The sequence below is a fragment of the Balaenoptera acutorostrata genome, chromosome 16 (assembly GCF_949987535.1).
Source record: "Balaenoptera acutorostrata chromosome 16, mBalAcu1.1, whole genome shotgun sequence".
In the NCBI taxonomy this organism is placed as follows: domain Eukaryota; kingdom Metazoa; phylum Chordata; class Mammalia; order Artiodactyla; family Balaenopteridae; genus Balaenoptera; species Balaenoptera acutorostrata.
Genome location: NC_080079.1, coordinates 30,617,607 through 30,640,417, shown reverse-complemented (window position 1 = coordinate 30,640,417; position 22,811 = coordinate 30,617,607). Strand labels below are relative to the sequence as shown.

The 22,811-nt window shown below is 55.0% G+C and overlaps 1 protein-coding gene across 3 annotated transcripts; it reads right to left on the bottom strand.

The window, feature by feature from the left end:
* Positions 1–1,586: 1,586 nt before the first annotated feature.
* LOXL4 (lysyl oxidase like 4) lies at positions 1,587–22,182 on the bottom strand. Of its 3 annotated transcripts, none has more exons than XM_057531429.1 (15): positions 21,721–22,182; positions 17,167–17,481; positions 16,406–16,584; positions 15,278–15,483; positions 13,810–13,848; positions 13,416–13,635; positions 12,401–12,587; positions 12,071–12,225; positions 11,138–11,305; positions 9,930–10,092; positions 7,453–7,696; positions 6,246–6,361; positions 5,427–5,563; positions 4,934–5,045; positions 1,587–2,867 (listed from the first exon to the last, which is right to left on the bottom strand). In XM_057531429.1, the coding sequence occupies exons 2-15, from the start codon at positions 17,444–17,446 to the stop codon at positions 2,800–2,802; spliced, it is 2,274 nt and encodes a 757-aa protein (XP_057387412.1). In that variant the 5' UTR covers positions 17,447–17,481; positions 21,721–22,182; the 3' UTR covers positions 1,587–2,799. The 3 variants fall into 3 exon arrangements, with proteins under 3 accessions (XP_057387412.1, XP_057387411.1, XP_007187455.2); XM_057531428.1 differs by having other exon boundaries at positions 21,748–22,182; XM_007187393.2 differs by having other exon boundaries at positions 12,401–12,584; positions 21,748–21,912.
* Positions 22,183–22,811: the final 629 nt, after the last annotated feature.

Below are 22,811 nucleotides of genomic sequence, written 5' to 3'. Positions count from 1 at the left end.
GTAACATGTAGTCCCGTGTTTATTACCCAGTTTTCTTGTAGTACTCATAATTTCAAGAAGTTACTTTTGTCCTCATTCTAATGCTGTGTACTTGGTGGCTAGTAACTTACACTTTTTGTCGGATAACAGTCAGCCAGATTTATCCTTATAAGTAGATCCAGAGAAAGGATTTTTTTTAGCCAAAACTGAAAGCTATGGAGTGCTCCTGCTTCGGCCCTTAGTAGAGAATGTGCTTTTTAGTTGTATTTTTCCAGTAGCTGGAATTGATGTATACTGGCTGGAGGTAAGAAAGAGGACCTGCCCTGACCTAGCACGGACTACTTGAGCTTGTCCAGACGGGAACCAGATCCTTGGTCATATCTACACCGTGCCTTTGCACACTGAGCTGACTGGAGAGCACCCTGTAGCTGCCACTGGCTCCTTTGGTAGATACTTGAGAAGACAGCTAATGCACTCTGTGTGTTGTATGTTGCTTCCTGTATGTTGAACTTCTGAATCCCAGTATCACCTGGAATTTATAGTAAATACATTCCCCTTGAGTTCCAGTGTATTCCTCACGGAGTGGAAGTCTTTGTGGAATAGAAATGAATTAGGCATCTGAATGGTAAGCTGAGGTTCCTAGTACTTCAGTTTCTCTGAGGCAAGAATGCCAAGGTGAAAATCATCAGACATTTTTGGTTCTGTCTGGAATTTGGTGGTTGGTATTCTGTTAACATTCCTCATCTAGTTACAAGTCATGCCAGCCGCATCTTCCCATATCCTTCCCTTTCAAGTCAGAGGTGTAACAGCACAACCCTTGTATAGCTTTTTCCAAGAATTAGAACTGGCTGCACCTATCAAATGTGTGATGTGGGCAGCAAGACTGAGACCATAGCCGGTGGCTGGCTGCCTGGCCTGCTTTTTCTGGGCTTCTTGGAAACTTGGATCCAGCCAGAAGCTGTGGGTAACCTCCCTGCCTGAATCTAGTCATCAGTCACCACACGCTCCCCCGCCAGCTACACATTCTTTCACAGACCATTGGGTGCATGTGCGAGTATAATGTTGTTACTGTTTGGGAGATGTTTGCTGGATCCAACAGGAAATCAGTCCTTCCCTTGTTTACCTAAACTGCCATGCCAAAGTATAGTGCTCCCTCTGCCCTAATGAAGGAGGTGAGGGAGTTGAGAAGAGGGATGGTAGAGGAGAAGAAGGAAAAGCGCACTTCTTTGTATTCACAGAGGATATCCCAGAGCGGGTCCCTTTTTACTGGCAAAGGAAGGGCAGCTCTCATGTGTGAGGACGGGAGGACTATTGTAATTTTGCCCCATCTGCCACCATTCACTCTGGCCTTGCAGCCTCGGTTGTAAAAAGTTTACCATCTTTGGACTTTTCCTTCTTTCCTCCTACTTTTCATCCCTTAACCTTTCCAACCCACGTTTCACCACGGAGCCTAGGGAGGGAATTGTGAAGCAGACTGTAGGCTGATGTCAGAGAAGTGCAGTGGGGCTGTTGTGAGTAATATGTGGGCTCCACACATCTTAGTAACCAGGTCACCAGGAGTGAAAAGGGGTAGAACTGCCAAGAATCACAGCCAGTCTTGTCTTTGTAGCAGTCCATAGTGAGCAACCTTTATTGGCATTAGGGCATCAGACCTGTAAGGATCATCTCTCAAGTGTGTCTTAGTGGAGACAGGATTAAGAATCATGTCCGGGAAGACCATGGGATTTTATACCACCTGAGCAAGGGCATACCACAGCCACGTCAAGCAGGGATGGTGGCCTTTCCTAGGTTTAGCCCTTAACTAAATTAGATGTTCCCCCTTCTGACCTCTCCGTAGTCTCCTGTCCTCCACTGTACCAGACCTGTCTTCTTTTTCCTGCAGAGATGAGCGGCCTGTTTGACCCATGTTCTTTCCACTGCAAAACTTTATTCAATGCAAAATTCACTCCAGAAGCCTGGGGGACCCGACCTTTAGGCCATTCCTGAGGCGCACAGTGACCTTGCCTGCCGGGGTTAGGGCAAGTGTTCTTCCCTTGGCAGAGGGCCTGGCAGCAGCTGGGGTCCACAGCGCCCCGGGACTCTCTCTGTTCGGCCTCCTCTTGCTCCTCTGTGGGAAGGCCATATCTGGCCACTCCTGTGAATCTTGCCCTGTCTCAAGCACTCAGTAACTGGTGGTTTGGGCCCGTCAGGAGATAAGGGGATGCTTGAGGCCTAAGCTTCTAGGGATATTAGAAACACCCATATGTGCAGTAGGATAAAGGTAAGGGCACTAAAGAACAGACTCTTAAGAGAGTATGGTAGCTGAATTCTAAATGGGGACATATCAAGCAAGGGACTGAATTCACCAGCTTCTTTGCCAGTTGTGACTTTGATACAAGTTGTGTTGCACAGAGCTCCTAGCAGAGAGCTGACCTCTCCTCCTGTGTATTTTGGTCCTCCTCCAAGACATTGGCAAAGCACCATTTAGATGGGGGCTGGGCCATAGTCCATTCCTAAGGAACTGATAGCTCCTGAACCAGGAACTCTGGGGCAAGATCCGGAAAAGACTGGGTCTCCTATGGGAGAGGAGCTCAGCTGAACAAAGCCTGAAGGCCATAGTCCAGAGACCAAAGGCCCTCAGGGGACAGACCCAGAGCCATCCTGAGGGAGCAGTGCCGTCCTGGTTTGGTGAGCTTGCCATCAAGAGGCTTCCTGAGCAGGTTCTTGGTGCCCCTTGGCACTGGCCCCTTACCCTCTGAGTTAGGGCTCTGTGGAGGGCATGGCTCCAGTAAGCTGAGGTATCTGGTGTGTGGGCAGCAGCTGGGAGTGCGCAGGGGGGCTTCAGATGAGGTTGTTCCTGAGACGCTCCTGCTCCAGGGAGAGCTCTGTGTTAGCGCGGTATGAGTCCCCTGTGGACCAAAGGAGAACAGGTAAGTAGTCCACCCGACCAGAGTCTCATCCCCTCCCTGACAACTTCACAAACACCAAGACACCCTGCCCAGCTCAGCCTTTCCATCACGTTAGTCGTGGGCACAAACAATCCATTTTATGGAAATAGATGCCAACAGATGCGTAGTTGCAGGGACATCGGGAAGATAGGCTGTTGAGTGGATAGGTTGTGCTGGTTACTCTCCCTTGCCCCCTCCCCAGGTTCCTTCTCTACCCTTCTTGTTCTCTCATGCCCTGGAGACCTGACCCCTAGAGATTGTCTCACCCTGGCTCCCTCATCTTCTGATTTCTGACTGATGTAGGTCACTGGGAAGAAACGGCACGAGATTAGAGGATGGAAGGAGAGAGGCCGGGGCACTTCTTCCCCTGTTTGTGCAGTGATGGTCTCCCGCCTGTTGCTCCCTCCTCCTCAGTGCTAGCGCTCACCTGGCTCCAGGACACACTTTGCCCCTTCAGGCCCAAAGTGATAACAACATTCCACTCTTGCTTATCCCTGGATGCCTTAACACTCCTCATCTCCTTAGTCCTACTCACACCTCAGTATAGTCCTCTCGTTAAGTAACCTCCTAGTCTCACCTGAGTGTGCCGTGTGTTTCCTGCAAGGACCCTGGAGGGGTCAGAGCTGCGTAGTGTTCTTTCCTTCCTTGCTGCCCTGGACCCCTTGCAGCCTGCCAGCAGCATCACGGAGGCTGCGCCTCCACGCCGGCAGCCTTAGGTTCCAACGCCTGATCGCTCTCACGCTCCTGTCTCACTGAATGGCAGCAGAATCTACTCAGTCTCACGATTTTCAAATCCTTATTCCTCTTCTCACTGTCTTCCATCTGTTGCCAGAGTTATCTTTTGAAAACATAAATCTGATCTTCCTGCCTCCTTGGCTGAAATTTGCTAGTGGTTCCCAGAAGCCCACGGGATCAAGTCCATTCTCTCGGCAGGAACCACCGTAACCCTCCCTGCAAAGAGCTCTAGTGGGTGTGACTACGTAGCCCTATTTTACAAAAGAGAAGACGTCTGAGGAGGAGATCTCCTCACTGTCTTAAAGCCAGAAGGTGGTGGGACTGGATTTGGTGCCCAGTGAAGCCCTCTGAAGCCAAATCCTACGCTCCTTCTCCTCGTCCCCTCTCTGACTTGTGCCTCTCCTTTGCAACCAGCTCAGATGTCCCTTCCTCTGGGAAGCCTCGGCTGGCCTCCAGGTGGTTGCTCAGAGAGCGCTCTGCTTGCTCAGCAGTAGTTCACAGCGGGCTGGGGTACCCAGTAGGGTTGGGGTTATCCATTTGCATGTCTGCTTACCCTACCTGACGCTCAGCTCTGCATTTTACTCCTATTTATGTTCCTAGTGCCTGGCAGTGTTCAGCACAGAGGTAGGTCTTAATAAATGTTTGCTGACTAAACGAACAAGCCTGCTCCACCCTCTGTGTGCAAGGCGCGGGTGTGACTGCACACACCCCACAGCAAATACAAGCACTTTGAACTCTTTAGAGGAACTGCTACCTTTCTGTACAGGCAAGTGAGGCAATCGCCTCCTTACTCTGCTCCCCACTGGATTGTTGCTTCTTTGCCTGAAACTACCAATCCTGCAAGTGTCCTGAGCCCTGTTCTCCATGGTCCGCGTCCTGTAAGCAGTGATCAGGGCTGGCGGTAGCAACACGGATCTGGGGGACTTCTACGTTTGCCTGTGAGGCAGTCAGCCTGGGATGGAGGCAACTAAGAAAGACCCTATGAAAGGAAGGGGAAAAATAACAGACTGGAAAGGGGAAATCCTGACATGGCCTGAAGTAACAGAAAAGATTCCAGGACAGATGGGAGACTGAAATTACAATCCAAACAACCTTAAGGACAAAGAGGGATATAGAAATAGTTATTGGGTGGGGCTGATGCAGCTCGTTCCAGAAATCTATGCACTTCTATGAAGTTGTCAAAGGCAATTCATCTCTGTCCTCTCCCCAGCCTTGTACACACACACAGGGACACAGGGTCTTCCAGCTCCCCGAGCTCGTACGGCGCTGGTCTCACAGTGGCCCGCAGTCACCTGTGTGGCAGTCGTGCAGCCAGACCCGTTGCCCGTCATATTTGCAGCGGCACCGCATCACGTTGTTCGAGAAATCGGACTCTGCCACCTCGAGCTTGGGGTTCACGACCACCTGGAGTGAGAGATGGGCCAGCTGAAAACAGGTGACTTGGCTTCTGAGTTGACAGTGGCTGTGGTATCCTTTACATTTCATGTAGTCTTGCAAACTGTGTTCCTGTTCTTCATTAATCCTTACAGTCACCCCAGGAAGTAGGCATTAAGGTCCTTATTTTATAGATGGGGACTGAGTTGTGACAGTGCCCCTTGTTCACTGAATCAGGACTCAAACCTAGGTCCTGGATTCTGATCCCTTCCCCTATGGTGTAGCTCCTTCAACAGCCAGACCTGTCAGAGATCCTATTTATGAAGCTCTCTTTCTTCACTTGACCTCAGGGAGCTTTTGGAACATCTGGAAGAAATGGAGCTCCTGTGGGGAATCCCTAAGCCCACTTACCTGGAAGATATAATCCCCAGGGCCCACGTCTGTGATATCCACCCACTGGCAATCAATGTCATGTCGGTAGGTGTCCCAGCAGCCAACGGTCACGCCCTGTTCCCCAAAGTTGGCACATGCGTAGCGCCTCTGCATTCCTGTAATGGAGGGTGCTGACAGTTATTGAGGCCCTGAATCGGTGCTCGGCACCAAGCACCTGCTAGATCTTTCACATCCTTTACCATTTAATCCTCACACCAGCCTTGCCAATTAAATGCAATCAGACTAGGGGCCTGAGCTTCAGCTAAATATCTTGCCTGTCGGAGCCAGAGTTCCTACTACGCATGAATCCAGCACCATAGCAAAGCCCATCTGTGACAGAGATGATTTCTTTGGATGCACTAGTGGAAATTCCTGTTGGCCTAGGAAATGTGATTAGAAGATTCCAGCCCTACTCTGCTAATTCATTTGCCCATCCAACCGTGAGAAGAGCCAGTGTTTTACCATGCCATTTCTAAGGGCTAGGAACTGTGGGTGTGCGAATAGGAATCAGACAGTCCATGCTAAGTCCCAAAGGACTTAGCAGAAGTGAAACAGGTCTGCAACTATTATCCAAAAGAGAAAGCGTTAAGCATTTCAAAAGTGGTACACGGTATGTTGGGAATGCAGAGGAAGTATCGAGGGTAAGAAATTTCTCTTTTTGAATCGCCTTGAGTGCTGACTGTTGCCAGGCCAGAGTCTCCAGCTGCCTGAGGCTGTTACGCAGGGCAGAGGGGATCCTGAGCCCAAAGGGGCCGAGGACTATAACAGAGGAGGATATTCTGACAGGAAACCACATACCTTTAGGGCAATTTGTGTCCTCTAGACAGAAGCTGGCCTTGTGCCCCTCAGCCACCTTGGAGCCATTGAGAGTGAGTAGGTCATAGTGGGTGAAGACCTCAATGCTGTGGTAGTGCCTGCAGAAGGGGCAGAGCTGTCAGCCTGGCAGCAACAGGAGAGGGTCCTCACAGAGGAGCTGGTAGGGAAGACTGAGGCACTAGGCCCCATCATTACCCAGAGAGGAACGTTACAATAGCAGGGCAGTGCACCCAAGATGAGTGTGACCCATGCATGGCCTACTTTCCTGGCACCCCTGCCAGGCAGCAAGACATAGCTGCCCTCGTCACCTGGGGTCCCACCGGGTGAGGAGAGGTAAAAGCTCCAGGAGACTGCCTGGCCACAAGGCCTGAGGCCTGCAGGTGGAAAGAAGAGACATGTGCAAGGAGCAGCCCAGGAGCAGGGTTGCTGAGTGAGGAGGGAAGCTTCCTCTGCTCCCTGCCAGCCTGGGCCCAAATTGCTACCATTGTTTCCAATCCAGTTCTAATGACAGCTCTTCATGCTGCAGGGAGAGGTACTTATTATCTCAGCAAGGCCAAGTCCCAAAGTCACTGCCTGTTCCTCTCAGCTTTCCCCAGCCACGGCTGTGTCCTGAAGGAAAAAAACACCCTTCTCCGTTCTGCCTTTGTCACAGACATCATCTCTCCTTCTGTCTGGGCTGGAAGCTCCAGATAGGAAAGAACACTCATTGTCTCCTGGCAGCGCCAGCAGCTCTTCCTTGCGGGCCTCGCTTTGCTGCTGCAGAAACCAGCAAGCTTTTTCTGCACAGCCAGCATCCTGGATGGGATGGCTATTTTGGGTCTCCAGGTTTCTAGGAGTCCCCACTTCGCCTGGCTTTTAAAGACAAGGCCTCAGGGCCAACAGAAAAATTGTCCAATATCATTCTAACAGAGGCCAGCTCTGCTGGCAAGGACTGCTCTGTTGGACACTGGTGGAGATGGACATGTGGGTACCTTCTGGGCAGGCGAGGGAGTGATGGAGAGGGCAGGTTGATGCTCCTGGGATTCCTCACTGCCGCCCAGAGGCAAGGCCAGGGAGGCGTCGAGGAAGGAAGGCTCTTTCCCAGAGCGCACGCCCCTCCCAGGAAGGCTTGCCCGGAAGAGATCAGACCGGTTTGCTCCCTGGACCCTGGTTTTGTCCCCCTAGAGCCGAGGCCTGAGCAGGCACTAACCTGTGGCACTGGTGCCAAATCCAGCTGTGGCGTCCTGTCTTGGGACGGAAGTCGGCCCGGCCCAGGTTGTGGATCTGTGAGGAGAAGCGCAAGAGGCGCCGGTGTCCGTAGGGCCAGTCCATGCGGTCAGCTGACTGGGAGAGGCAGTTCTCTTCATGGGCACAGTACAGCTGGCTGAGCGGGCGGTCCTCCAGGTAGGCTGTCTCCTGCACTAGCTGGGCGTTCAGCACGAGGTCTGCAGCACCTGGGCGCGGTGGAGACCCAGAGGCTAGGAAGGCAGCCGGTTTGGCTCCCTGGCCTAAGGGGACAGCCTTGCCTCCAGACTAAGCTCTTTTGGAGGCGCCGGAAGAGTAGGGCAGTTCAGGAGTCAGGAAATGTGAGTTCTAATAACAGGAAAGATCTATCCCCTTAGCCTAAGCTTGCTGGCTTTGGGGCCAGACTGCCTGGGTTCCTCTCTTGGCTTGATTTTTAGTTACACCATTAACTAGCTCTGTGACTTGCTCAACCTTTCGTCTTTCATTTTCATCATCTGGATGATGGGGAGAAGAAGAAGACGAATATTAGTGTGATAGTACCTGTAACGTGCTTAGATCATGGTTGGCCCACGGTAAGCATGCGGTTGATGTAAGCTAGTATTTCTTTTGTAGGATGCGTCTCAGCCCATAAGTGCCTCTGTAGCCTAGCTCCTATAACCCCTCAGTAAGCTCTGCTGACCCCTAGCTTGTTAGCTCAGCTCACTCTTTCTCTGGGCCGCAGTTCCCACAATGCGAGGGGCAGAGGGAGAGGGCTGGAGAGCTGGAAGAGTTAAGCTCTGAGCCTGCCCCTGGGTTCTGCCGTTCTGGTGCATTCTGCTGCAGTTCCTAAGCCTGTGCTTCTTCCAAGGTTCCTGTTCTGCCCTGGTTGCTATCAGGGGTGTTCAGACCAGGGCGTCCTGTGCATTCTTCTCTGAGGCATCGTGGGCATTCTGGTGGGTGAGAATCCAACATGCTAGAGCCCGTGTCTCCATAAGCTGCTCAGCGCCTCTCCCGTTCCCTTCCTGTCACAGGGGCTCTTACCCTCCTCAGAAGCCAGCGTGTTGTCCCTCACTATGTCAGTACAGAAATGAGGAGATCCACAGCTTTTGCCATGTACCGTCAAGAGAGAAATTTGCCAATTCTCAATGTTTGTTCATGCAAAAACTGGGTTACACTTTAGATTTGGGGCAGAGCTATCATATGGGTGAGCCTTGCACTGACGATGGTGAGATGGGAACCCAGGTTTATTTCAGGGGACAGGTGTCGAGGGTGGGAGCTGGTTTGCTGGATGGTGTCTGTACTACCACTAAATGCTCTTGGAATTCCTGAGGCAAATTTTGGAGAGAGCTAAGGGTATGCCCACTGACAAACCCCAGAATTCCTGAGGGAAAAGAGTGCTTTCAGAGAGAAGAAGGGAGGGTAAAAGCAAGAAAGAAATGAGAAAAATTACAGAGGAGAAATGGGGATGACCACAGAGATGGCAGGTCGGCTGTCTGTGCTCAGCTGTTGTGAAGCATCAAATGCATTCAGGAGAAGAGCTGCCACTCCAGGCAGTAGAACAGAGGGGAACAGGTTCCTGGGAGGGGAGAGACGGGGAAGCAGGCCCCAGTGTGCTGGGAGCCTTGATTCTGGAGGCCCAATGGGAAGCCCCATCACCCTGCAGGGGAGGGTGTGCTGTAAGGGCTGGCACTCTTCCAGTTTGCGCTGGACAGAGAGGAAGCCCTAGAGCTCGCTGACAAGAGTTAAGGATGTCTTGGCATTGAAGCCTGGCTGGGAGGAAGGTCAAGTGGCCACTCAGGTTGGTGGCAGCCTGCAGCCTTTGGACTGGATACGGTAATCCTGGCCCAGACCCAGTTGGCAGATGTCAAACAGATACTTCTACCCCAAGAATCTGGGGGTGTGGGGCAGACCGTTGCCTCAAAATGGTCTTGACCTAAAGTCTTTTGGGTAAATCCCACAGCTCACCATAGGCCCCATGTGTCCTCACATTTCCATACCCTCTACAACAGTTTTCAAACTCTTTTCTTACTACAGACTGTAGTAAGAAATATATTTAATGTTGTGACACACATAAATAATTCCAAGAGAAAAATATTACCCTTACTAAATGTATCACATCATTGTTTTCTATCCCGTTTTTTTAAACTATTGGTCGTGACGCAAAAATTGGAAAACACTGTTGTGTATCCTTACATGTTCACGTATTCTCTGTTTTAATTCTCACAGTAACTCCATGAGATGGGCAGGGCAGGGTTTGTATCCCCGTGTGGCAGGTGATTTGGCCACACACGTGGTAAATGGCGGAGCTGGTGTTCTGCATCCAGCCCTCCTTCCACTCCCCAACCCTGTTGGCCTTGGAGCTGGGACCAGCACTCAGGGCCCTCCCTGAGGACAGGAGGTGTGGGCTTGCAAAATTCGGGGAGCCTGGGCCGGCCTGTCCCACCGGCCCCTCCCGTTACTCACTGTCTGTGCAGGAGACTCCAGCTGAGAAGTGCCCTGCACCGTGGGAGCAGTGCACCGGCCCGTGCCTCTGACACTGCTGCAAGGCCAGCTCTGTGCCTGAGCAGTGCACCCCGCTCATCACCACTTCTCCGGCCCCCGGCGTCCCCTGCCAGTACCAGGTGTCCTAAGAAAACAGCCAGCATCGCCCAGTCAGGGCTGAGACGTGCTCTTAGAGTCACCTGACTCCCATCTGAGGCTTGGACCCCATCAGACCACCCACACCGGCTGTGCCCAGCCTTGGCCTGAAATCTTTAGTGATGCTACTTTGGACCCCTCTGGTATTAGAAACGTCTTCCATGTATTGAGGCAAAAATCCACTGCTATGGCTTCCACCGCTGGCCCTGTTCCCATCACTCTCCCCAACCGCGGCCCTCAGCTGTTTGAAGAGGATGGTCCTGTTCCCTTCCTGTTCACTCAGGCCTGTCCCATGTCCCCAGCTGTTCTTCATACAACCCTAGATGGTCGGTTGTGCTCGGGGTTGAGCCCAGTTCTCCCGGGTGAAGTATGCTCAGTATTGCCTGGCGGGCCAGTGTGGGCGAAGTTGAAGAGGTTTCTCCATGGCAGCCATGCCCCCAGGCCTCTTGATTTTGTTTCCTTGATATCTTTTGAATCTATCCACTTGTTTCCCCCGGTCCAAGCCAGCACCATTCTCAGCTGGGCTACTGCAATAGTGTGTTTCTCTGTATTCATGTTAATCTCCACCCCAACTGTTTGCAGAACAGCAAGGAAGAAATCTTTTAAAAATCGGGCTTTGAATGGTCTGACCCGTCTCCTCCTTCACCCTCGCACATCACACCACTCCCTCTTGATAGCCGCACTCCACCCTGGCCCCTGATTTCCTCAACAGAGTCAGGCGTTCTCCGGCCACAAGGTCTTTGCGTGGGCTCTTTATTCCTCCCCCACCTCGTCTGGCTCACTTCTACTCATTTTTCCTACAGACACAATTATGTGCCTGTTGTGTGAACGTTTTATGAATGACTGCATCCCTCACTTGACTGTATGTGGCGATGGACTGCCCCGTTAGGCAGGAACTGTGTCCTGTTCACCACAGTATCCCAGCACCCAGCATTATATTGGCGCATAGTTTCACTCATAATTAACTGTTGAGTGAATGAATGAAGGGTCAGCAGCTTTAGCACAGGAAGTTTGGGAGCACAGCAAGGACCTACCTTGACGGCATGGTTGGCAAAGCCCAGGCCAAGCTGTCGGCAGGCCACCATGGCTTCGTTGAGGCCCCAGTGGTCGCTGCACACGGCCCCCCAGCGCTGGACCCCGTTCACGTCCACCTGCACCTCCACCACCCCTTCTTCGGGGCTGCGTCCGCCGGCCAAGCGCACCTGCAATGGTCAGGGGTGTGTGAGGGGCGGGGCCGCCTTAGGAGGGGAGAGCTGAGGGCTGCCGGCCTGGAAACCTGCGGCCCTGGACATGACACTCCCCTTCTCTGGCTTAGTCTGCTCTGTAAAGCGAGGCCATTTTATCAGATAGTCCCTAATGTCCCTGCCTGCTCGAGAAATCTGACTGAGTGCCTGCACCCGGGGCTCCCACTCTGGTACTTGCCCTCCTGCTACCTGAAATCCTACCACTGATGACAATGTGCCTATTGCCAAGGGCTTTCGTATCTATCGTCCTGTTCACAATGACCCTATGGGACAGCTGACCCCATTTTACAGAAGAGAACCAAGGTCTGAGGCGAGAGACTTGTCCACAGTCCATGTTAGCGTGACCCTTGAACTCTGACCACCCCGCTCAGCCTCCCAGTGCCCCACTCCCCGGTGCTGACATCCTGTGGCCCTCTGCCCTAGGCGCCTTCTCTCTCAACTTCACAGGGGACCTGAGAGGGTGGGCCGGGAGAGCCCATGCATCTGAAGATGCATGATATTCTGAAGATGCATGATATTCATGATATTCCCATTGATATTCTGACATCTCTGAAGGCTAGAACCTGGCCCTGAGGGGAAGTAGGCCAGGCCAAGGGAGACTCACAGAGGAGAGGGCCTTCCAGGCTGGCTCCAGGCAGGCTCTGGGGCCCAGAGCACTAGCTGCCTCTCATGAACCGCTCCCCACTGGCTCCAAGCAGTGTCCCAGGCTGGCTCGGGGCTCACCTGATCCTGGAAGCCCAAGTTAGGGATGTTGCATCTCACGGCAGCATCGTTGTCATGCTGGCAACCATTCTGGGAGCCTTCCAGGGAGGAGCAGTCACTGAGGGTGCGCTCATGTCCCCCGCAGCGCACCTCACTCAGGTGGATGGGCCCCAGCGCTGCAGAAGGGAGGGAGAGAGGCCATGGGAGGCTCCAGCTCTGCAGCCCCGCACCTGCAGCTCCCCCTCCACAGAAGGGGAGAACCGGCCTGGGCCCTGGCACCCCAGCACCACCAGGGGGCGGACCGGTGGCACATCCAGGCTCTCCCACCCCACCCCAGGCCTCCTCGCTCACCTTGGCCCAGCTGGGCCCCAAAGAGGGCCTCCCGAGCAGAGCCGAAGCCGAGCTGGCGACACACGACGCTGGCGGAGATGAGGTTCCACCCGTGGTCGCAGACCGTGCCCCACTGGCGGTTCATGAGCACCTCCACCCGGCCCTCGCCCACCTGGGCCCCCGAGCGGAGGCGCACCCTCGTCTCCTGCTGGGAGAAAACCCGGCCTCAGGGAGGGCCAGGGAGGCAGGGGTAGGGGCTACACCCCCGAGAGGGCCCCTTCAGGACAGGCAGAGCCAAGGCCTGGAGTTCTGACTTCTGTAACTGTTGCCCTGAATAAGCTGTCTTTCTCCACCTCCCCCTTCCTCGGTGACAAAGAGCGGCCACAGTAATCACAGGAATAACAAATTCCAGCCCTAACAACAGAGCCTTAGGAGTTGGGGTCCCTGGGCTTCACAACCTGCCCCCTGCTCACTGGGCAAGTCCCTTCCTCTTGCCCAGCCTCACTGCTGCTTTGTCCTTTGGGGCTGAATCCAGAGCAACACTTCCCCAGCAGATCTGTGATTTTAGAGACCCGTGGGGACGTGTGTCAATGAAACGCACAGTGGGCAAGTCATTTCCGTTTTAATGCCCTCCCGCCCACTCCGATTTCATCGAGGGGACCATCTCACGTGGTGCTGCCCTGCCCCAGTGCCTCACCAGCACTTGCTCATTGCTTTTTATAACGAAAGGCCAGGCTCGGGCTCCATACCTTCGGCCCTCAACGGGATGTAGCTACAATGTAATTACAGTTTTTATGGTTACCTTCTATTCGTGGCCAGTGATGTCAGCTTTCCATTTATGGTAGGGTTATAAATGTCCCTTTTAAGTAAATCCCAAAGTTCTACGTTCTGTGAGCTGCTCTCCTCCTCCTGGTCTGAACGATGCCCCCTTGATAGGGGTGGTTCGCCACTCCTCCCCTGCCTCCCCGTCAGTGCCTCCCCGTGGGACAGAGTCCTGTGAGTGGGGCCTGTGCCTCCAGGCCTGCACGGGACCCACCTCTGCCCAGGACTCCTTGTGCCCGGGCTTCGCCTTCAGAGGGCGGAAGCGGGGCCCTGCCACACAGCTGACCACAGCGTGCATGCCCCCTGGGCAGGCCGGCCGCAGCTTGCCCTGGGCTGGTGCCACCTGCACCTGGCAGTTGGCCATGTGGGGCTCTGTTCCCAGGCAGCTGACCCGGTGGATCCAGAAGGAATTCTTCTTTGTCAGGCTCTTCAGTCTGGAAGACAAGGGAGACTGAGGGCAGGGGAGGGGTTGAGGGTTGTGCTCAGGACTCAGGGAGGCCAAGGCACTGGGGAGGGGAGAGGGGACTGGAGGGGAGGAGAAGGGAGGGGGAAGCAGGCCCTTCATGCCACACCCCTTCGCATCCTCCCCTGAGGGGGCTGCTCCTTACCTAGACTTGGGATCCTTCATCTTCGAATTCCAGACTTTCCTGGATGGGAGCAAACAGGTGGGGAGTCGAGTGGGTGCAGAAGCCCTACCCGCTGTCACCCTGGCTCCTTATAGCTGTCCTTGAGTTTGTACTAGACTCACAGTTTGTAAACTTGTTCATTAACCTTATTTCAATGCTGAGCTTCACCACAGTCCTGAGAGGGTGGCCACCCCACAGATAACGATGATCTCCATTTTACAGGGAAGGAAAGCAGGGCGAGCAAGTTCCCTTGACTAAGCCCAAAGTGGGTGTCTCTTCTGCACCGGGCTGCCCTGGGGCGGGCAGCTCCAAGCTCGCCCTTCCCCCAGTCCAGAGGAAGAGCAGCCTTCAGGGAGCAACTGGAGAAAAGGGGCCCTGGGGAAAGTCCTCTGGGGACAGGTGGAAGTTGAAGGCCTTTCTGGTGGGGGCTGCCCCAGCAGAGATACTGAGGCTATAATCAGGGCTGCCCTCCTCAGGGGAGGTAGGCGAGCCAGCCAGGCCCAGATGTGCAATTACCGGGCAGCAGAGAGTCAGCGACCCAGATCCCAGTCATCCTCAAGGATGGGGCCACGTGGCTGGGCTTGGAAACCAGGGTCATCTAAGTCAGAGACACAGGACAGAACAACTAAAAGTGATTGGGGATGGGCAAGGGTAGATGACTCAGATGCTTTGTGGGAGGTTTATCCCTTGATGAGAAACATACGACGTTTTCACTGACAGAGCTGGTAGAACTATGACTCGTCATCATTTACGGGCTGATGCAATCTTGGGACAGTTCTGTCACGTTTCTGACAATATTTTTATGTTTCCTCTCCCAAATGCCACCCCACCCCACGCCTGGCTTGGACGCAACCCAGTCAGAGCCTGGCTTGGATCACAGTTGAGGAAATTCACTGAGACAAAGTTCAGACAGTTCCCTGCGGATTGGATAATTGAGGCCCAGATGCCCTACCAAGGCCCACAGCTCGTTGTTGGCAAAGCTGAGACCAGAACCCAGGCCATCTGGACTTGTGGGCAGCACTGTATCTTTACTTTACTAGTTAGGTCTAATTTTTTAATCAGGGACACAATTTTACATTTATTTACATTTCATTTGGGGAGTATTCTGTACTATAGTCAATTCTTTTTATCTGATTGGCCAGGACGATGTTTATTTTCTGATTGTTTCTAGAAATTTCTCGGGGTCTCCAAGTTCATCCTCACTCTTGTCTTAATTACTGAGGGATCCATAACCCAGGAAACCCAGGCACATTGCTCCACTGGGCCTGTTTCCCTCCCAATCCCAACACCCACTGAATGTCCTCCCACAGACACTACTCCTGCCAATCTCACTGCAGTCTGCAAGGTCCCACGTCACACACAGACACGTGCATGCGCACGCGCACACACACACTCAGCCGCTTCCACGACCCCGCCTTCCGCGCGGCCCTCCAGCCAGCCGTCCTCCTACCTGTAGTAGTGGCTGACGACAGGCGCCTCGCTGGGGAAGCCCAGCATCCCGCACACCACCCTGCTGTTGTTCCTGGTCCAGCCCTGGTCACACACCTGCCGCCAGTGGCCCTCGTACTTCACCTCCACAGCTCCCTCGGTCACCAGGCTCTGCCTCTTGGCGCTGGCAAGGATGGGCTTGAGCCGCACCTCCTCCAGCCGCCGGCCCTGTGGGATGCGTGGTCACCGTGGGCCCCAGGATTCCTGCCCCTGCTGAGCCCGCTGCAGGTCTTCACGTGGGAAAGCTGGGGCTCGGAGCACTTAGAGATCACCCCACCCAGCGCCCTCATTGGACGGGCCAGGAAACGGAGGCCACGTGGCTCCGTTCTTGGGGATGATGGGGAGGCATTTGCCGAAGGCCACACAGTGAGTAGGAGGCAGAAGCTCGGTTTGTTTAGGGTCCTTTTTCCTCAACTCCAGAGACAACCAAGCAGATCCACGCTCTCCTGGGATCAGGATGGGAGCCCTTGGAGTCTGGGAGGCTTCCACCAGGCACAAGGGGGCCTTCTTCACGCCACCCTGGGGAGGGCAGAGGATGGGCACAGACCAGCTGCCTGAGACCACCAGCAGGATCCTTTGGCCCATGAGACCCGCTCCCTAATCCTGGATGACTTAGACCAGTGCGAAGCCCCCTGTCATGGCCCGCCACATTCAGTGGGCCATGGCCAGCTGTCCTCAGGCTGAGGCTGTCTGGCAGCGGAGGGTAGAGTCAGAGACCTGCCCTGCCTGCTCCTGCTGTTTGGCTTGGGCTGTTTTTAGCTTGGAGCTGTCTCAGCCAGGAAGAGACAGCAACTGTGGCCGGGCCTTGTGGGTGAGGCAACCCCTGCCCGCTGCTGCCTCCCTCATGGGGAGCATCTTCAGTGATTCCCGGCAGGCCCAGCCTCTGATTCCCTGCCCACCCTTTCTCAAGCTGGGGCCCTCTACCCATGCACCTGCTCCAGGCCACAAGCAGGCCTCAGGGCCCCAGGGACGCTTCTCAGCCCGCGCTCTGCTCCCCTTCCCCTCCCTCCTCCTCCAGGCTCACCACCCAGAGGCCCTCTGTCCCCAACCCCCTCCTCAGCTCAGGCCAGGGCCTGAACGGCCTCCTCACCTGGGGCCCAAGGGCATTGGAGACCCTCTCAGAAAGGTAGCCACGCTGGCGCTGCGGGTGGCACACCACCCCGACGTCCTCCGAGTGGCTGCAGTCACTGACGCCCCAGCCATTAGACCTGCACTGGTCCAGGGAGCTCTCTGTGCCCACACAGTGAACGTTGTCCAGCCAGATGGGTCCTGTGTGGGAGGGGACGAGTGATGCTCAGGGACAGGCACAGAGAGGCAAGTCACGGGCTCTACCTCCTGGATAGGACCCCACCGTTATCAACTTTCCTCTTCCAAAGCCTGAGTAGAAAATGGGGGTGGAGAGAGGAGTTGGTTCTCCTGGGAGCTTGGTATCTACATCCCTGCCTAGTGTCTCCTCTTGGCCTCAGGTCCCATAGAATCTGCTTTTGGAAAATGCCAGGTAGGTCTGTTAATTAGGTCTACCTGTTCCCTCATTCATCCATCTAGTCATTCACTCAACAGCATTTGCTGAGCACCTATTGTGTGTGATTGCTATATTCAAGGAACTGAGAGTCGAGTGGTAGTGATGGTGGCGATGGTGGTGGCCTCACTGCAAGTGAGAATGGGAGGGTAGGACAGGTCATTTGCAGCTGGAGCACTCAGGAAATGCCTCACAGAGGTGGTCATTTGAGCTGGGTATTAAAGGACTGGTGGGAACGTGATAGGTTCTGTTGGAGCCTCAGGGAGCCCAGCCCCTGAGAGAAGCCTGCTACCATCTCCTCGTCATCCTGCAGGGCAGCACCAGTCACTCACCCTCCCCTGGGCCATACTTGGCGCTGTGGGCCCAGGTCAAGGCGGCTTCAAAGCCCAGCTGGCGGCAGGCCACTGTGGCCTCCTGAAGCGCAAAGTCGTCATCACACACGGTGCCCCACTGGCCCTGGTGCAGCACCTCCAGGCGGCCCTCCTCCGGCCTGCTCCCTGGGCCCACCAGCCGTAGCTTCATGGTGCTCAGTGACTGCGGCCTGCTGGGCGGGATCTGGCCCAGCATCAGGAGCAGCAGGGGCAGGGGGAAGGCAGCTGGTAGGGACCACATAGTGGTGACTTCAAGGGCTGCTGGGGTCAAGGCACCTGGAAACGAGTAAATGTGACAATGATCACCACGTGTACCCCTGACCTCAGGTCTCTTCTGCTAGCAGAGACAAAGAGTAGCACAGGTCCCCCCGAGTGTGTGTGTGTGTGTGTATGTGGTGGCATGGATTGAGTCTGGGCTCTGAGATTAGTCGATCTGGTTCAAACTCACCATTCCTTGGCCATATGACCTGGAGGAAGTTTAAGTTTAGCCTTCCTGAGTCTCAGTCTCCTCATCTGTAAAGTGGGGGTAGTAATCCTTATCTCCCAGTGTTGCTGTGAGTGTTGAATAAAGTATGGATGTAAAGTGTCTACGTAAAGTGCTTATCACGAGCCTACCACATGGTAAGTGCTCAATGAACAGCTGTTTTTGATGTCATCTTATATGTAGAAGGTGGGGGTGCCTACACTTTGAGTCCTGGGGAGCCCCCAGGGACTAGACGGTCTGAACTGGAGGAGACAGAGGATATTTGGATCAACTTCCTGACTCTAGAAATAAGGAATTGGGATCTAGAGAGTTTAAGAGATTTGCCCAAGCCACACAGCAAGCTCCACCTCTAGGTCCACCTCCATGCATAATTTGTACATTAAGTCAACAAACATTTTTGGAATATTTGCTTCAGGCCAACTATTAGGCCAGGTGCTGGGAGGGACACAGAAGTGAACACATCAGACACTACTCTCTGCCCTCATGAAGCTCAGAGATGAGGAATCAGAGAAGGGACACTTAACCAGGGCCTTGTTGGATGAATAAGAGTTCTCTTGGGTGGGAAAGGGGAATTCCAGGTAGACAGAACAGGATGAGGAAAGAAGGAAACAGGGAAAGAGGTGAGTTTGTGCAAGAGCAGGGAGTGCCCTTTCTTAACCCTGTACTGCAGTATTGGGTGCTTGGAGGGGACTGAGGTGGAGGGACAGGCTGGGGCCAGATAATCAAGGGCCTTGTGCACCATGCAGAGGGTTTGCCCTTCATCCTGTAGGAAGTAAAGGGCCCTGGAAGGGTTTTAGGCAGTGACCATACACAGGAGAGGGCTCCCATCTCCAGGAAGCTGTCGTCATATGCTCTCTGGGTCCTTACAGGGGACGAGTTGGGGGCTGGTCCTCTCCCCCTCATACATTAGCAGCCTTGCTCCTAGAAGCAGGGTTGGGAAGAGCACAGAGGACAGTCACCCCTGGTTAGAGCTGTTAGAGTATCTGCAGCCACCAGTGCTGAAGCTCCTCCACGCCAGCTCTACTGCTGATGGGAAGCTGAGGCTGGCCCGGAAGAGTGGATGGAGAAAGTTTGGGTCCTTGGCTTCCTCTTCGGTGCTTGAGTCTTAAAAGGGCTCATTCTGGGGAGACCCCCCTTTCTCCCATGGCCACTGCTATTCTTGGGGGGATTCCTTAGCTGGTCAGTCTCAGTAGGGAGCGTCTTACAGGGCCCCCTGCCATTCCCTTCCCCACAAGCTGGTTTCTGGCTGAGAATCGGTCCTTATTCCTGGCCGCACCCAGGCCCACCCACTTCAGCTACCAATCCGCCTGCTTTGGTGAGCCCAGGGCTGGGGGCAGCAGGCTCCTAGAAGTGCACATGATGAGCTCAGGAATGAAGCTCCACGGGAACAGGGACTTTGTATTATGCCCCCAGTGCCAGGCATGTAGGTGGCACCCCGTAAATATCTGCAGATGCGTGGATGCAAGGTGGCGTAGCACTGCACTTAAACGTACAGACTGGGGGTCAGGCTGCCTGAGTTCACATCCCACCTCCACCAATTGGTTTCTGGGTGGTCTTGGGCAAGTGATTTAGTTTCTCAATCTCAAGTGATTTCGTTTTCTCATAGAGTTTATCCCCTCTATAAAATGGGGGTAAGAGTCTCGTGAAGATCAAATGAATGAATACGCGTTAAGCCCTTAGAAGAGCAAGCTCTCATCTGACAGCTATTATTAACAGCAACTGAAACAGCTACTACGGAACCATTGGTCTAGGTTGGTCCCAGCCTCTCCTTGGATAAAGAAGGAATGGAGGCCACATTCCCAACTCAACATCAAGTCCCCATTACTGCCACCCTTCTTTTCCACACTTCCTTCTCAGACTTAAGCACTGTTTTCTTCATGTCCCTCCCCACTCAGGAGCCGGTGGGGGCTCCCTGCCGGCTGTCACCACACGCAGAGTGCTCTCTGCTGCTTGGGATGTCCCCATTCCCTCCTCCCCGCACCCCTAAGGCGGAGGTGGACAGCTAGGGACTGAGCCAACCCGAAGTCACTGTGGGTAGAGACCTCCCCCAGATGACAAGAGAGGATAGAAAGATTGGGCTCAGGGCCCACCAGCTGTTAGGACCCAGGGGTCACACTGGGTCTGGGCTGAGAGATGACCCCGCTCCCTGTCAGCAGGAGTCAGGATGCTCCTCATTCTGCCACCAAATTATGTGACATGATTCAGATGCTTTCTTCTGAGACCCAGGTGCAACACCTCTAAAATGAGGGGGTGGCACTGGAGGTCCCCCATCTATGATATGCTTTGATGGGCCAGGGGGTGGGCTGGGCAGGTCAGTTGTGTAGCTGTGGCTGACATCCCCAGAGCACTGTGGCGGTCTTATTAGAGGCTGTGGACACTCCTGGGCCTACAGGCTCCCTCCCCTCCAAGGGGCCTCCGTGGGGACAGGGGTGGCCTTCTGCTGAAGGATCCTGGTGCTAGATCAGCTCCCTTCTATGAATGCCGCCCAGGAGGTGGATGGGCGGTAGCAGGAACTGAGTCACATGTAGGGAGAGCCCTCTTCCCAGGCTTCCTGCCCACTGCACGTCCCTCTGCAGCTTTCGCTCACATCACACTTGTCTTCTCACGTTCCGCAAACACATCCTTCAGTTCCCAGCCTCCAAGCATTTGCTCTCACTGTTCCTTCTACTTGGGGTACCCCTTCCCTCAATCTCAGATTGTTAAATTCCTACACATCTTTCCACACCCAGCTCAAACGCCACCCCCTGCATTAAGTCCCCCGCCCAGACCCCCACCTTCCTAGCACTTGGTGTCTTTGCTTCCTGTCTCCACAACCCAGTGGAGTGTCTCCCATAACTGTTCCCCCAGAGCTGAGCGCAGAAAAGAGGACCAGGCTGAGAAGCCTCCCTCAGAGAAGGAAACAGCCTCAAAAGTGGATCTTTTCCAAAGTGAAGGAGAAAGGGATAGAGTGAGGCTGAGGAGGAGGGCAGGTTAATAATAAGTTTATTATACATTTAAAAATATTTATTGAATACTTATGTCCACTTTATAGTTGAGGAGACGAGGTCCAGAGAAGCTAAGTAACTTGCCCAGCCAGGATTCAAGCCCAGGCAGCCTGACTCCAGCGCCAGGCTCCCAGTCAGGAGAGAGATGGACATGGGAGGAGGGGAAGAAGGAAGGCAGGCAGGGAGATGAATGAAATTCCACCCTGTTGCTGGTTGATTTATGACCCAGCCGTGGTGTGAGGGCATTGGGCTGGATGCCAGCGCTGAGTGCAACCAAGTGACAGATCTAGGATCCTGCCAGCTTGGAGGAGAGAGGCACCTGATCCAGGTGCTGCCAGGGGACTCTGGCACCTGGCTTGACCTGGCCTTGCTAGAGAGGCTGGAAGTGCCCAAGGGTATTCAGGAGAGAGCGCTGGGGTGCTGTCCTGGTGGGAACCAGGCTCGGGAATCACTGGAAGCCTCTTCTCTCTAGCTCTTTGAGGAGGGGGTGGGGTTTCCCCTCTCAGCCCTGATCGCCTCCCTGGGACCACTGATTGTGGTGACCTGACATAGTGCCGGCAAATGTCCACCTGTCCGGGCACAAGACATGTAGAGTTTGAAGGCCTCTGCCCACCCTCCATCTCTGTTCCCAGTCTCCCCCCGGCCCCCAGCATACTCAGCTTTGGTCTGTTTTTTCAGAGAGCCCGGCTCCACCCTGCCTCTTTGTCCCCTGTCACAGGAATGACGCCTGAACCCACCTGCCCCTTCCCCTGCCTCCCCCTCCCCTCCCCCGGGAGAGGCCAGAGAAATGGCTACACTACACGCAGCGTGTCCACAAACAAGACACGCAGGCACCCCGAGGCCACGACGCACCACCCTGGGCGGGCATGGGGCCAAGCTCCCCAACTCGGTCACTTCCATTGGCAGCAGGTTGGTGAGCGACTAGGGGTCTAGGCTAACTGTTCATGGGACCCCCATCCCTGCCACTCCCGGCCTTCAGGAACCCTCAGAGACTTGCTGACCCCCAGAGAGACAGAAGTCGGACAGACAGGACAGCGAGAGACAGACCTGGCCAGGGGCCAGGCAGGGGCTCACCAGCTGGAGTGCGACGTTGCGGGGCTGGGGCCGGGGCTCCGCGGCCGGGCAGCGCTAACGGGCCTCCTGGGGCACCCTGGGGCCCTTTTATCCAGCTGCGGCCCGCGGGCGTCCGCACCCCGCCCCGCCCTCCGGCCACCGAGGAGGTCGGCAGGCCCCGCCCCCGGGCGGACCTGGACTCTGCGGGCGCCCCGCCCTGTCCGCCCCTCCGAGGGCCCGGCGCCCCCGTCCCCGGCACGCGGCCCGGGGCGGCCCGGCGCCCACCCGCAGCCCGCCGGCCCAGGAAGTCCCGGGGTCGCGGCAGCTGGTTTCCGTGGAAGAAACTGGCGCGCTGCAGCAGGAGGGACTGTGTGGGAGGATCGGCGTTCCCGGGAAAGGACGGCGGCTCGGCGCCAGCGGGCTGCGTTTGCCCGAGTGCCGCTGTGGCCTCGTGAGTCCCTGTCGGAGGCGCAGCTTCCTCTTCTGCAAAGCCAGGTGGTGTGGCCACCCCCAGAGTTGTCCTGGGGATTACATTCAGTGGGTCCCTAAGGTGCGCAGCGCCCTTCACGTGGTAGCGCCTCACTGTCCCACCGGCTTGGTTACTTCGGACAACGCAGGCTCCTTTCGGCGGGGGCGGGCAGGGGGGCTAGGGGGCTCTGTTCAGATGAGGTCGGGATGGTGGGGTGTAGGTGTGCTGTCTTTGGAGTAACAGGCGGTCCTCTCCATAGCCCTGGTCCCTCGAAGTTTATTGAGTACTGCGGGGGCATGAGGCCCCTTGTACAGTTGGGAATACTGAGCCCCAAGAGACACGACTTGCTCCCCAACGTAATAAACCGTAATGGAGCAAGCTGAAATCCTCCACTACAACCCCTTACAGAGCTGAATGAGGCAGCCCTGGCCCTTGACAGGCTTGTAGGCGGAGAGTGTATGCGGAGGGTGGGGTGCGGGGAGACGGTGGAATAAGACAAAAGTAGGAGGGGCTGACAGAGGGGAGTCCCATCAGTTTTGGGGGGCACCCAGACGCCTGAATCCCAGCCTGGTTCGTCCAGATTCTTTCCCCCAGTCCTGGTTCCTCCAGATTCTTT

Excerpts from the sequence above, each read along its gene's own strand:
- LOXL4 (XM_057531429.1), bottom strand. The coding sequence starts at position 17,446 with ATGTGGTCCCTACCAGCTGCCTTCCCCCTGCCCCTGCTGCTCCTGATG. Across the intron at positions 13,849-15,277 it reads GTCGTCAGCCACTACTACAG|GAAAGTCTGGAATTCGAAGA; the intron begins GTAGGAGGACGG and ends GCTCCCATCCAG. Across the intron at positions 6,362-7,452 it reads ATTTGGCACCAGTGCCACAG|GCACTACCACAGCATTGAGG; the intron begins GTTAGTGCCTGC and ends CCCCTTCTGCAG.